Raw genomic sequence first — 14,840 nt, forward strand, 5'->3', positions numbered from 1 at the left:
GAAGGAGAGCCAACTGGTGTTTGTTATGTGATCTAAGCTAAAATACCTTTTTCATATCTGATCTATGAGCCAGATATTCCAGAATTAACATCTCCTTATTTGGCAGAACTAATGCCTGTAGTTTCTAATATTATGAACCATGTTTATTACTGTACTTACAAGACTCCTTTGAATTTCTGGAGAACATTAAAAAGTGTTGTCTTGTACAATTGGATTTTCAACCATAAGGATTTTCACCCCCAAACTAAACAATACCTAATTAAAAGCAAGATGCAATTTGTTCAAGGATACTTTTTCTTTGAACTTTTCCCTTTGAGGAATTACAAGTTAAATTAATTAATGAAAAACAATTATCTCAGATTTTTCATTAAAAGTGTACTGATTTTCCCGTCGCTTTCATTTGTAGATGCCTGGAGGTTTAGAAATTGAGCTGATGTAAAACTCTGGGGTGTCTCTTTGAATGATACTAATGCTTGCAGGGGAGAGAAAGAACTAGGAACTTTATTCCTCCTTTGGTATCTACAAATGGATTTTTGGATACCTAGAACTCATTTCCCATGGAAATTTTATGCGTGGTGGTTGGTTTACCAGTTACCCCAATGGAACCTGACAAATATATTCCCTCAGGTACTGTCAGTGTAATTTTAGGGTACTCCTTTCTTCTCCCAGTATCTTTTCTTCTCACAAATATTTCAGCTACTTTTAGGGGATACTGTGGGATTTATTGGCTTGGTAACTATTCACCACTTTATTTTGGGCAAATAGAGAGCTCAGTTAGTATTTGGGCCATGACCTATCATGAGAAGAGAACTTCGTAAAAGTTAAGTCATGGGACAAATCTCTTTTTTAGATATGCAGCATAGGAATGTGACTCTTTGATACAAATACTTTAAAATAAGATCCTGGACTACTAAATATCCATCATCTTCAACACTAACATCTAGTCTTTATCACCACCAGCAAAATTATCATCATTATTACCTGTATGAGAACTTTGCAGTTTTTTAACAAGAATTTTAGAGCTGATAAAGTTTAGTTACAAACTACTTTTTTTGTCTTTCTACCCAAAATGAAAGCAATCTGATCCAGTGTTGACTTTATTTTTTTTCTTTTTTTTAATTATTATTATTATTATACTTTAAGTTCTAGGATACATGTGCATAACGTGCAGGTTTGTTACATATGTATACTTGTGCCATGTTGCTGTGCTGCACCCATCAACTCGTCAGCACCCATCCACTTGTCATTTACATCAGTTATAACTCCCAATGCAATCCCTCCCCTCTCCCCCCTCCCCATGATAGGCCCCGGTGTGTGATGTCCCCCTTCCCGAGTCCAAGTGATCTCATTGTTCAATTCCTACCTATGAGTAAGAACATGCGGTGTTTGGTTTTCTGTTCTTGTGATAGTTTGCTAAGAATGATGGTTTCCAGCTGCATCCATGTCCCTACAAAGGACACGACCTCATCCTTTTTTATGGCTGCATAGTATTCCATGGTGTGTATGTGCCACATTTTCTTAATCCAGTCTGTCACTGATGGACATTTGGGTTGATTCCAAGTCTTTGCTATTGTGAATAGTGCCGCAATGAACATACGTGTGCATGTGTCTTTATAGCAGCATGATTTATAATCCTTTGGGTATATCCCCAGTAATGGGATGGCTGGGTCATATGGTACATCTAGTTCTAGATCCTTGAGGAATCGCCATACTGTTTTCCATAATGGTTGAACTAGTTTACAATCCCACCAACAGTGTAAAAGTGTTCCTATTTCTCCACATCCTCTCCAGCACCTGTTGTTTCCTCTACCAATGAGTTTCTTCACAGAATTGGAAAAAACTGCTTTAAAGTTCATATGGAACCAAAAAAGAGCCCGCATCTCCAAGACAATCCTAAGTCAAAAGAACAAAGCTGGAGGCATCATGCTACCTGACTTCAAACTATATTACAAGGCTACAGTAACCAAAACAGCATGGTACTGGTACCAAAACAGAGATATAGACCAATGGAACAGAACAGAGTCCTCAGAAATAATACCACACATCTACAGCCATCTGATCTTTGACAAACCTGAGAGAAACAAGAAATGGGGAAAGGATTCCCTATTTAATAAATGGTGCTGGGAAAATTGGCTAGCCATAAGTAGCAAGCTGAAACTGGATCCTTTCCTTACTCCTTATACGAAAATTAATTCAAGGTGGATTAGAGACTTAAATGTTAGACCTAATACCATAAAAAACCCTAGAGGAAAACCTAGGTAGTACCATTCAGGACATAGGCATGGGCAAAGACTTCATGTCTAAAACACCAAAAGCAACGGCAGCAAAAGCCAAAATTGACAAATGGGATCTAATTAAACTAAAAAGCTTCTGCACAGCAAAAGAAACTACCATCAGAGTGAACAGGCAACCTACAGAATGGGAGAAAATTTTTGCAATCCACTCATCTGACAAAGGGCTAATATCCAGAACCTACAAAGAACTCAAACAAATTTACAAGAAAAAAACAAACAACCCCATCAAAAAGTGGGCAAAGGATATGAACAGACATTTCTCAAAAGAAGACATTCATACAGCCAACAGACACATGAAAAAATGCTCATCATCACTGGCCATCAGAGAAATGCAAATCAAAACCACAATGAGATACCATCTCACACCAGTTAGAATGGCAATCATAGTGTTGACTTTAAATGTTTATCAGTTTGTTTCTTTGCTTCGTGTAGTTTGTTTTTTTTTAAGCAGCCAAAAATAACAGTATTTAATTTAATGGTTATGTTGTCCATAGTGACTTCTCTGAATTTTCCCTGATGGTTAACTAGACACTGGACACTTAGTGTAGCTTACATACAACATGAGTTATTTTACTCTAATTGTAATCATTTGATAAAAATATTAATGAATTTATTTATTTAATAAGCAAATATTTACTATTTACTCCAGAGCAGTCACTATTCAAGATATTTGTGATGTGTACTAGATGGACAAAAATCTCTGCCCCGTGAACCTTGCATTTTAGTGGAGAAAGAAGACAATGAACAAAATAAATAAAAATTAAGCAAATTACATATTCTGTAGGAAGGTGATACATGCTTTGGATAAAGTAGGGTAGAGTCATGAGGATTAGGAGAAAGGATATGGGATATGGTGGCTGCAATGAAATAGGGAGGTTAGGGTAGGTCTTGTTGAAAAGGTGACATTGAGCAAATGTTAAATGTATATTTCTTAACTAATATTACTGCCATTGCTAAGTACAGAATTTATTTGGGGGCTATTTTTTTTTTCTACTTATTAAGAGCTTTCTACTTACTACACACTAAATTTTATATGGATCAGTGTATGTTATTGCCTTTGGGGGGAAATATTATAGTTCTAAAAATTGAAGTAAGCTTATTGATCAGCTTAGATTAATTTAATTATATTAGTAAAGAGATTTCAATTAAAATTTTAAAATCTTTAGCTTTGTACTAAATAAATGGTGCTTCAAATGAATAAAATTATAGTAATTTCATTAGAAATAAATTTTATTTATTTTATTGCAGGAACATAGCAAAATTATGCAGATTACCAAAAAAAAAAAAAAAAAAAAACTAAGCCTTTTATTTTCTTTCTCTTTCCTTTTTTCACTTTATTTTAAGTTTGGGGGATACATGTGCAAATATGTTATATAGGTAAACTCATGTCATGAGTGTTAGGCAGTGTTAAGAGGGAAATTCATAACACTAAATGCCCACATCAAAAAGTTAGAAAGACCTCCAGTTAACAACCTAACATCACAACTGAAAAAATTAGAGAAGGAAGAACAAATCAATCCCAAAGCCAGCAAAAGGCAAGAAATAATCAAAATCAGAGCTGAACTGAAGGAAATTTATCCTCTCTGAAATTTAATTTATACCACTCTCCCCAAAAAGGGAGTAATATTTGTATTTTTTTTTTTTGACTTGTAGGTCAAATTCAAAGTCAAACCTCACAGGATTTATTTTAATTCAATAGAATATCCCACCTACTTCAAGAAGAAAGCATAAGATCAATAGATCATGAGTATAAATATTTTTCCATTTTATGGTTAGATGAAGTAGATATACATTCTTCCATATAATCAGTGTTAAATTATATAAGGTAAATCTATCAAAGAACAGCTACCGTTTATTATAATTGCCACACAAACTATATATACATTTATTCATGAAAATATACCTGTAATTGTTAAAAATCAAAACATATCGTAAATGTACAATATATAAAATAATGATCTCATGCACATCTTATAAAGAATAGTGCAGCAAAAAACTATTCCTGTTTTTAGATAAAGCTAAATTTTTGTGCATTGCATTCCAGAAAGACCTTAGAATCAACATTCGAAAGCCTCGCTTTCCTCTCCTAAACTCAGATATTAATCTTTATTGCCAAAAATGCATCTCTGTTATCTTACTTTTCTCCATTGAGAGGTTATTCCTACCTCTGAGTTCTGCATTCTAATCAATGGCATCACAATCTATCACTCCCTAGTTTAGAGCAGTGGAGGCATCTCCTACATTTTTCTCCCTCATCCCCAATGTCTAATTAATAAAAAAGCTCAGTTGCTCAGTTAATCAAAAAGCTCACCACTGACTTTCCGGTTGTCCCAAGGGCAGAACTTACCATATTTCCCCGCAGCTTTAAGGTTTTGTGTTTTCCATAAAATCAACTCTAAACTCCCTTGTATTTGATGAAGAGATATTTATAACCTGCGCAAAGCCATACCATAATTTTATTCCCCACAACAGCTCATCTCTAGCATCTGCATTGTAAAGGTTTCCTGAAAAACCCCGTTCTTTACTTAGTTGGGTTTTTGAATTAGTTGTACTCTCTGATTAGAAAGCGTCTTCTTTTTACTCTTTTGCTTTCACTCATTCATTAATCGATAAAGATAACCACTTATTGAATACCTCCTTTGTGTCAGGCAATGGGAATGTGCCAGAGTTTAAAGTGCTGACAAGGTAGACACGTTCCTGCATTCATGAGTTCGCACTCTTCTGCTTGCACGCGCTCGCCTCTCATCTTCCCAGACTCAGATGTCTTTACATTATACGCCCTCCCTGCAATACTCCCAGATGGAACTGGTTGCTCCTGTCTAGAAGTGTTGGCTTCTGTGCATGCCTTTGTTGTGGTATTTATGTCAGATTTATTTTTATAAGTCCATCTTCTCCACTAGATTCTGAGCTGCTTACAATAAGGAGCTTACAATGCCTGGAACAGTATCTGGATAGCAAATCAATTTGAAGGGTTTTGACTGAAACTTTTGGCCTTATGATAGAAAATTAGGTTTTCAAAGATGACCATGAGAAAGTTACTGAGTGCATGTATATTCTTTCTGTTTAGGTGTGCCAATTTTCACAACAGTTTTTAAAGCCCATTTCTAATGTATTATTCTATAGCATACCTGGCATACTGTTAATTTTTCATGTTTTAAAGGAATTACTTCTATCTCTAAAGATAGTATCTTCATAAATATATATGCAATTCCCATCTTAAAAACCCCATAATATATTCTGTAGCTAATGGCTTAAAACGTATCTTTGTATTCATTTTCTCTTTACATAGAAATTGCTCTTTCTTAGAAGATTTCTGTAATTAACAAGAGGGTTTTCTTTTTCCTGTTGAGCTACATGTTAATGCATTCCATGGCCAGAATGAAGAAATATATGTTCCACTTTCCTATTCCTAATGCCGTAGTTACTATAGTACTATTTCTATGCGGGATTTATTTTTCAGGTCTTGAGGTATATTGCTCCCAGTGCAATCTAATATAGTATTTTTATATTGATTTATTCTGGGGAAATGAATTCTATGGGATAGTTTACAAAGATCTTCTTCCCTCTTTTAATATCTAGAATGGCTACAACTCCTCCACCTGTATTTGACAGAAGCAACTCATGAATTCTGCACTGAATTTTTTAGTGTCAATGGAAGCACTAAAGATAATGATTTGTAATTACATGAATAGGAGTTGCTCCAAGTTCATAACCTGGAAGAAATGATGATGATACTCCTAATAAAAATCAGGCTATTAGGCCAGCAAGATTTCAATAAGAAAAAGATTTTAAAAAGCCCTACCTATTGGGTACTATGCTTATTACCTGGGTGAGGAAATAATCTGTATCTTAACCCCCCAAAACACACAATTCACCTGTATAACAAACCTGCACATGTACCCCTGTAACTAAAATAAAAGTTAAAAAAAAAAAAAGAAAATGAAGCAATATTCTGAGACTGGAATTATATTTCTTTAAACTACCTTGGCTAACTGCCATTATCCTAATTCTGATAAAAAGAGAAAATAATGATACTAATTTTCAGAGCATAAAATGGTTCCTATCCGGATGTCGATTCCCGTCTGTTCATGAAAGCTTATCAGACCATTACACCATGCTACTACTTAGTCAAGCAAAATAATTTATAGAGAAGGAAGCAAGTGACAGGTTTTAAAATGCATATGTATCTAACTATAGCTCTAATATAATTTTGTATATAATTATTTAGAAAGAATCAAATTAATGTACCTTTTCCAACTCCACCTTGCTTGAAATTTTCCCTGTATCATTATTGCATCTGAAAAACAAATTGATCCAGTTATAATTTTATTAAAATAGAATTTGGAAAAATCCTAATCAAAATGTCAACATTCCTTACCCTGGAACTGGTTTTGTTTTCTCTTTCCTCTCATTTGTTTCATGTCCATTAACACTTTCTGCAAAACATTAAATAAAAGAAAAACAATGTAAATAAGGGGTTATCATTGGGTTTGCCTGTATGTGGATGCAAAAATGGAAGCATTAGTAGAAATTGAAAATTAAAAATTCACTGTGTACTAACATCACATTCATCTTAAAGTATTTTATAAATACAAATATTCTCCCAACACTTTTTCACTGCATCAGTTTGTCAGAGCCAGAAATAATCACAGTGAAATTTGATGCTGTATCCAAACAGAATGTAGGAATTAAAGATTCCCAGTATTATGCAGGAAAGCCATTTCAGGACAGGAAAGAGTAACCTGGAGGTCTACTGATAAAGACATGAGAGAGTGTTCCATCAGTCTGGCTGAGGGATAGAAAAGGCATTCTTCTTTTTGCAAGCGAATAGAAATGTAACAATTTAGGTAAAATATTTATAGAAAACTATTTTTGTAGATACTGAGAACTATAGAGGGAGGAAGTTAAATTCACATCATGCATGTATGGACAGTTAATTCAAAATGCAACTTAGAATTCTTGAGTTTATGTCTATTGCTCTAATGACTAAACCCCAGATTGGCCATATCAACATGCGATACCATCAATTTCTAGTCCGTGATTGGTAGATCCGTTGAAGTAAGTCATCTGAGTGGCCTCAACCTCTGCTTCGGCATTGATGATCTGCTGTGCTACAGCCTCTGCAATGGGCATCGCCATGGCAGCGGTCGAGGTGTTGCTGAGCCACATAGACAAAAAGGCAGTGCTGCTCATGAACCCCAGAGTCAGCCTGAAACAAGAGAGCCGTTAGTGTGGATCTGTGCTCTTAGCTTAACTAGCACCGTATTATTTAACTGGAAGATGTTTAAGATGTGGTTTGTGAGTTGGGAAATTAAGTCTTTCAAAACGTGGAAGGTTAAGATTCTGCCCAGATGATGAACTTGGAGTACAGTGACAGCCAGGTAGAAATCAAAGCTGCACATGGAAAAGTGGAGTTCTTAAGAGATTTGTCTGCCAGGGAGCCATGCAAATCTTCTCTTCAGAAACAGAAAAATGATTCAACCTAAACAAACTGCAAGGTGGTTATATGACATAACAGCTTATAATATTACACCAATATCTGAATGCTTTTCAGAGCTGACCACTTATCTTCAAATGCTAGTAAGATGAAAATGCAATCAACTTTCGAATTTAAGGTCGCTTATTTTTTCTTTTATCTTTTAGCCATAACTCTTGTTTGTTCATAGGGGTGTCAGGGAGGTACAAGGATGAAGAAAGATTAATATTTATAAAGCCTCTTTTTACTTGTTCACTATACTGATTCAATATAAGGTGGGTGGAGAAAATAGTGCAAGTCATTTACTAAAATGAGGTTTCTGAATTTTCTGTATATTCTATAATATATGCTCTCCTGAATCTGATATCCTTTCCTATTGTCAAGATCTGGGCACATACATTGTCTTCTTTTACAAAAAGAGTAGTTATTCTCCTTAAAAATAATATACCTAAGACTACAAAATTTTAAGCCATATCTATAAACTTTCAAAGTCACACTTGGGGAAAAAACTATCTCTTTTGAGTAGGCGGGCCTAGAAAATCATTTGGAAGCACACCTTTCTATATAGAGCAATTTGTGAAATAATCTGACACCCTTTTAAAACAGATGTACAAGAACAATGCCACACTGTAAGTTTCAGACTCAGATAAGGTGAACATTTTCAATGCATACAACCAAAAAGAAGAAAATGTATTAGGAATCTGCTTACACAAGAAATGGTTCTTGTAAAAAAAAAAAAGAAAATTAAGAACTTTTAACTTCTTAAGGCATTATCAAGACAATAAATCTTCATATAAAAAATGCTGGGATCAGATAAAGCTTCTGGATGGTGAAAATGCCTTAAATTGAAAAGCCGCTTAGTGACATAATGGTCAGAACTTCTGCCCAACTGTGAAGTGCATTACACATCATCCTCTGGAACAGCGAGCAGAGGGTCAGGAAAAAGAGATACATTTCTATAGCACCCTAAAAGGCAGGGAGCCCCATTTCATTGTAAGAGTGAGATGATGTCATTTTGTTTTTGTTTTTGTTTGTTTGTTTGTTTGTTTTGAGACAGAGTCTTGCTCTCTTGCCCAGGCTGGAGTGCAATGGTGCAATCTTGGCTCACTGCAACCTCCGCCTCCCAAGTAAAAGCAATTCTCCTGCCTCAGCTTCCCGAGTAGCTGGGATTACAGGTGCCTGCCACCACACCTGGCTAATTTTTGTATTTTTAGTAGAGACGAGGTTTCACCATGCTGGCCAGGCTGCACTTGAACGCCCCACCTCAGGCAATCCGCCCACCTCGGCCTCCCAAAGTGCTGGGATTACAGGCATGAGCCACCGCACCCGGCCAACATGTCTTAAACACATATGTGTTATACAGTTTTTAAGTCAAAAAAAATTGAAAATTTGTCTCATCTGAGTCACTGATTTTTTTCTTTTGTATTTAGCAAAACAATTTGCACCATAAATGAAAACACAGATGTGGCTATGCCCTAGAATGAATTATGCAATATAAGTCAATATAATATTCTGATTTTCAAAGAAAGATGAGAAGGGAAGAAACACCTAAGGATTTAATGCAAAATGCCACTATGCAAATGATTATGACAACGGAAATTTTCTTTAGCTTACATTCATGTTCTTAGCAAGAGGTGAAATAAAACCAAAATAGTCAATTAATTTTATCAGTCAAATGAGTGATTTCATATTCTATAGATGAAATGTCTTAATTGATTGTTTCACTTTGCAACAGTTGGTTTAAAAAGAAAAATATTCACCTTGGAATTTTTCTTCACACATTTGTATTTTGTCAGTAATGTCTTTGTCTTTGGTTTGTAACATCCTCCCTGATGATAAAGGACGCTCTTGAATTAGTTCTGAATATGTAATCAGCCAAATAAACGAGATAGGAGGAAAATCTACTCTGAAGTCTATCAATCTTATCTGTTGAGGTTCAAAGCTTCTCTCAGCTTTGACTTCTATGATGCATAAAAGATGAGAAAGTTGTGTGCACGTATTCCAACCACCCTGTAACTAGACCTGCAGTGAAAGTTGTTTTTTTTCCCCTCCTACAACTCAAGTACACTTTGTATCACTTTCATATTTGCAGAGGAAAAAAAATGTCCTAAGTCTGACTGTGATACAAAGAATTTCCTGGGCGTGAATTACTTATTTGGTTATTTGCTATGCACAAAAATGGTTTGTTCATCAGGTAAACTGGAAGCAGTAAATGCAGTACTTACCATGCAGGATTTACACCGACTATCATCACCATTTTCAGAGCAATTCTCTTGTGCAAATTCCATTTTTCTATGGATGTTGCTAAACAGATAACTCCAATTAGCAGTAGGTGAAAATCCTTGAAATAGGCAGATGCCACCTGAAATAACAATTAAACCCATGATTATTTACTTTGGTGGGGAAAAATAACATTGCACAAGAAAGACATTATTATGCTGCTGTTAACTTTGACCTTCAACCGCATAATCTTTCTATTTTGTTGAGAAAAATGTAGACGTGTTTGAATACAAATTTAGACATATTCTATATTCTTACTCAGAAATGGTGTTAAGGAAAAGTACACAGAAAAAAGAGTACTCAGGGTTTTTAAATAGCTGAGTAACATCAGGTAAGTGCCTTCTATGAGTCACATCAGGCAAGTGCTTTTCTATTGGGGTTAATTTGTTTATGTATCTATAGTGGAATGGCAATGACGGTGATTTGGGAAAGTTTTCAATCAAACTCCAACTTGCTACTGTCTTCATCATGACCCATTATGCTGCAACTGCAGTCACGCCTTTATATATTGAATTATTTTACTTTCGAAATTACTTTTTATAAGGCCAGGCATGGTGGCTGACACCTGTAATCCCAGCACTTTGGGAGGCCGAAGCAGGTGGACCACTTGACATCAGGAGTTTGAGGCCAGCCCGGGCAACATGGTGAAACCCCATCTCTACTAAAAATACAAAATATTAGCCAGACATGATGGTGCATGCCTGCAATCCCAGCTACTTTGGAGACTGAGACAGAAGAATTGCTTGAATCCAGGAGGCAGAGGTGCAGCGAGCCGATATCGTGCCATTGCACTCTAGCCTGGGTGATGAAGTGAGACTTCATCTCAAAAAAAAAATAATAATTCAACAAATTCCCTCAAATGAAACTCAACATTTTAAGCCATTTTCAGTCAATACCATTCAGAGATTAGTAAAGAACCTAGAACTTTAAGCAACCATTTGCAGCAGTACTTCTTAAAGAATACTCTGAAATACGTTAGGTACATAATCTTTTTTTTAAAGCATTGTGTAATTGACTAACTTGAGAAAACAGAATTTTGAAATACCAGAATTTTCTCTCCTATAGGCCTTTGCAAAAACCTTTAAACAATAGTGTATAGTGTCATTTTTAAACAGGGGGATAGCATATCCTGCATATTTTTCAGATTTATTTAATTATTAAAAACATTTTTATTTAATTTTTAGGTGGAGCACTTCATGGGACTGGTATTCAAGAGAACTTTAAGAAACACTTGGCTAAACTGAATCACAAGGCTGTGCTGAAAAGAGGATTATAAGAGTAAATACCCCTCTAAAAAAATCAAACAATAGCTAATAGAAGGAATGGAAGGGTTGGAATAAAACCATTCTAATGTTACAAAATAACAAAAAGGAAAATCAATTCTTATGATAATTTTGCTGTATTAAATTATATCTGCATTTTTAACATAACTTGCTAAGCTTGGCTTAGTTTCAATAAAAAGCAAAAATTGATAATTGTCCTTGAAATTAAAAGTATGCAAGTGGACAACTTTTATATTGTATTAAATGTTCATTTATGATGTTTTTCAAGGTTTATATCTATCTCTTTACATTTTGTAGTAGTTGGATAATAGAAAATAATTATATCAATTTCCTTACTGTTTCATTTATTACTCACTGAAAAATTATCTGTATGTACCAAAAATATTATAGGAACAGAGAATACATTAATAAATGCTTCATATATTTTTTCCTCCTTGCACCTCTTCAATTCTCGAATATCAGGCCTTTCTAATTAGGTCCTATTATTTTTCTGTATCGTAGAGCCCTGTTTGGTTTTTTCATAGTATACATATTACATAAATACTGTTTGTTTATGTGCTTATTGTTTTCTGTATTATACCATAAAGTCCCATGAGGACCAGGAATCTGTTTTGCTAGCCAAACCAGGACTCTGTTTTGCTAACCATCACGTATTTTGCACCTAGCATAATGCTGGTACACAGTAGGAGAGCTTGGTAAATAGCACTGAAAGAATCAGGGAGGGAGGGACAATGAATAAGCTATGGTCTGTGAGCTCTCAAATCCCAATTTTCTATACTCTGTCCTCTATCTCCTAGGCTCCTAACTCTTTCAACTCTTACTCTAGGTATAAGTATTTCAGTATATTAATTTACCAGTGCCTCCAGAGTCAGGAAGTTTTTTTTGTTTGTTTGTTTTGTTTTGTTTTTTCTCGCTGGTTCTATACCTGCCTCTGAATTTTTTTTTTTTTTTTCTGACTTGAAAATCCAGTTATCTCGGTCCTCCAAAATGCTGGTATTCCACAGGGTTCTGTCTATAGTCTTTATAGTCTTCTTGCTTTATCCATCCAATGACTGAATTTGAAGGATTCAACTTTATAGGACTAAAATAATGCCTGGCACATACATGGGGGCACTCAATGAATATTTGTTAAATGAATGTTGACTACACCGAGGTCTTTATTTCCACACAGATAAGTCTTCTGAGTTTCAGACTGATATGTCCAACTGTTTATGTCCATTTGAATTTCCCACAAACACCTACAATTCAACATACGTCTTCTCACTCCCCATCCTTCAAACACATTCTCCCTTTGTGGTTAATGTAAATGTTGCCCAAGACAGGGACCTAAAGGTCAGCCATGATTCCTTTTTCACTTCCAATATAAGTCTTATTATTCCTAGGTCCTTCATATCTTTAAAATTTGTCCCTTTTTCTCTGTTTATACATGACAACCTTGATTAAGCTCCTCGCTATTTCTCACTTGGCTGCTGTATGATCGATCTCTTTTGATCCACTCCATACCATTGTCATAGCCCCTTTTCTAAAGTGTAAATCTGGTCACATAATTGTCCTTCTTATACTTCTTCAGTATAGTTTTTAAGACCTTCACATAGTTTTAAAGACCAAATCCAATATTTTCAACATGTCATAAAAGACCCTTCATCATCTGGTCCCATTTCACCTCTCCAATTTAGTTTTTTGCCACTCCACTCTACTTCTTCCTATGTATTTAGTTCCCCAAACACAGAAGTGCTTTAACATTTGCTTGTAATTTAACCTGGAATGACCCTCTCCCCTTGTCTTGGATACTTCTAATCTTCCTTCATGGAAGATGTCAATTCTTCTAAGATATCTTCCCTAGGAACCTAAACTGGATTAGATAATATCTCCCTTTTTATAGTACTTCTTAATTTATATATTGATAATTTCTCCATTTATTTATCCCCTTTATTACACTAGATGTATTTTGAAGGCCAGATGTATCTTATTAATAATTGTTTTTATGGACTTAGCACATGCCTGGCACAAATTGACACTCAATAGATGTTAAATTTAATAAGTCCCTACACTCAAGGAGCTTACAAGCTATTAGATGAGAAAAAACAAGTTAACAAAAAGTGCAATAAAGTATTATAGGTGCTTGAATGAAACCTCTCCAAAATATAATTCAGATTTTAAAAGTAAGTGGGGTGATAATTTTTTTCCTAGAGGGATTTGGAAAATCTTCTTACAGGACCTGATCCTTGAGTTTATTATTGAAAAATGAATAAATATTTAAGTTTTCATTTTCCCTTATCTCTTTTGCAGTTTGGCTCATGGAAATAAGCCCTATTGACTGCTGTGGTCTAAATGTTGGTGTCTACCACCCAAATTCATATGTTGGCACCTAAAAGGAACCAAACATGTTCGCTCCAACCTCATGAATGGAATTGGTGCTTTTATAAAAGGGCCCTGAGAGAGCTCCCTTGCTCCTTCCATCATGTGAGGATGCAGCAGCAAGATGCAGCAGAGAGCAAGCAGAGAGCAGCAGAGAGGATGCAGCAGAGAGCAAGCCCTTACCATACACCCAATCTGCCAGTGCCATGATATTGGACTTCCCAGCCTCCAGCACTGTGAGCAATAAATATCTGTTGTTCATTTACCCAGCTTAATGTATTTTGTTATAGCAATCTGAACGGGCTAAGATACCCTATTCACCAATACTCTGAGAATGAAATGAAAGAATAAATGCAGAATGACTTAAAAATACAAATAAATACATAGAAGCAAGCCATTATTAGTAAATGATTAGACACAGAAAGAAGTCCAAGACTATGAGACATTCTTGTTGTTACTGATTTGGGTTATATGAGGAGTAAGCATATTGTAGAGGGCCAAGCAATAAATATTCTAGACTTTGTTGGCCATATGGTCTTCACTGTAATTATTCAACTCTGTCATGGCACAAAATAGCCAAAGGCAGTATGTCAATGAATGACTATGGATTTGTTCTAATAAAAAGTTTATTTTAAAAATTAGGCAGCAGGCTGATTTGGCCCTCAGGCCCACAGTTTGCCAGTTTTCTCAATAGACCATGCAAACAAACTATAGCCTGCAGTCCAAATAAAATTAAACTTCAGAAAAAAATTTCACATTCTCTGTTTTCATTGTAGTACCTATTCTATGGTTTTCATCAGAGTCAGAATATTTGAGTAGAAACATTAGCTACAGGCAGATGTGTTTGTTATGGCCTACTTGTCCAGGAGGTAATAGAAGAAGGTACTGTTGGTTTGTAAATTACACTGATAAATATAACTATTCTCAAGGCAAAATTGATATGTCAAATAAAATTTCTAACAATATTTGATATCTATTTGCAAAATAAACATAGTTATATTTCTGTTTCAGAATAGGATTTCATCAAAAAACACGGACTTTGCAATCAGAGTACCTGAGTTCTCTCTTAGTTATGTAATTTACCGGTTCAGCAACCTTTCTACAAATCAATAAATAGTTCTAAAAGTTAAATATTACCTCACACCAACT

General features: G+C 35.1%; 1 protein-coding gene across 4 annotated transcripts in view; it reads right to left on the reverse strand.

Annotated features, from left to right (window-relative positions):
• The window catches only part of SLC13A1 (solute carrier family 13 member 1), a 93,807-nt gene that overhangs the window by 55,668 nt on the left and 23,299 nt on the right, over nucleotides 1-14,840 (reverse strand). For all 4 annotated transcript variants that reach the window (XM_065542518.2, XM_065542519.2, XM_005550635.5 and 1 more), the window contains 4 exons: nucleotides 9,996-10,132; nucleotides 7,316-7,503; nucleotides 6,673-6,730; nucleotides 6,543-6,591 (listed from right to left, as the gene is read on the reverse strand). In XM_065542518.2, the coding sequence (XP_065398590.1) occupies nucleotides 6,543-6,591; nucleotides 6,673-6,730; nucleotides 7,316-7,503; nucleotides 9,996-10,132 (432 nt within the window). The remainder of the gene's footprint in view (nucleotides 1-6,542; nucleotides 6,592-6,672; nucleotides 6,731-7,315; nucleotides 7,504-9,995; nucleotides 10,133-14,840) is intronic.

The sequence above is a fragment of the Macaca fascicularis genome, chromosome 3 (genome assembly GCF_037993035.2).
Source record: "Macaca fascicularis isolate 582-1 chromosome 3, T2T-MFA8v1.1".
Taxonomy (NCBI): domain Eukaryota; kingdom Metazoa; phylum Chordata; class Mammalia; order Primates; family Cercopithecidae; genus Macaca; species Macaca fascicularis.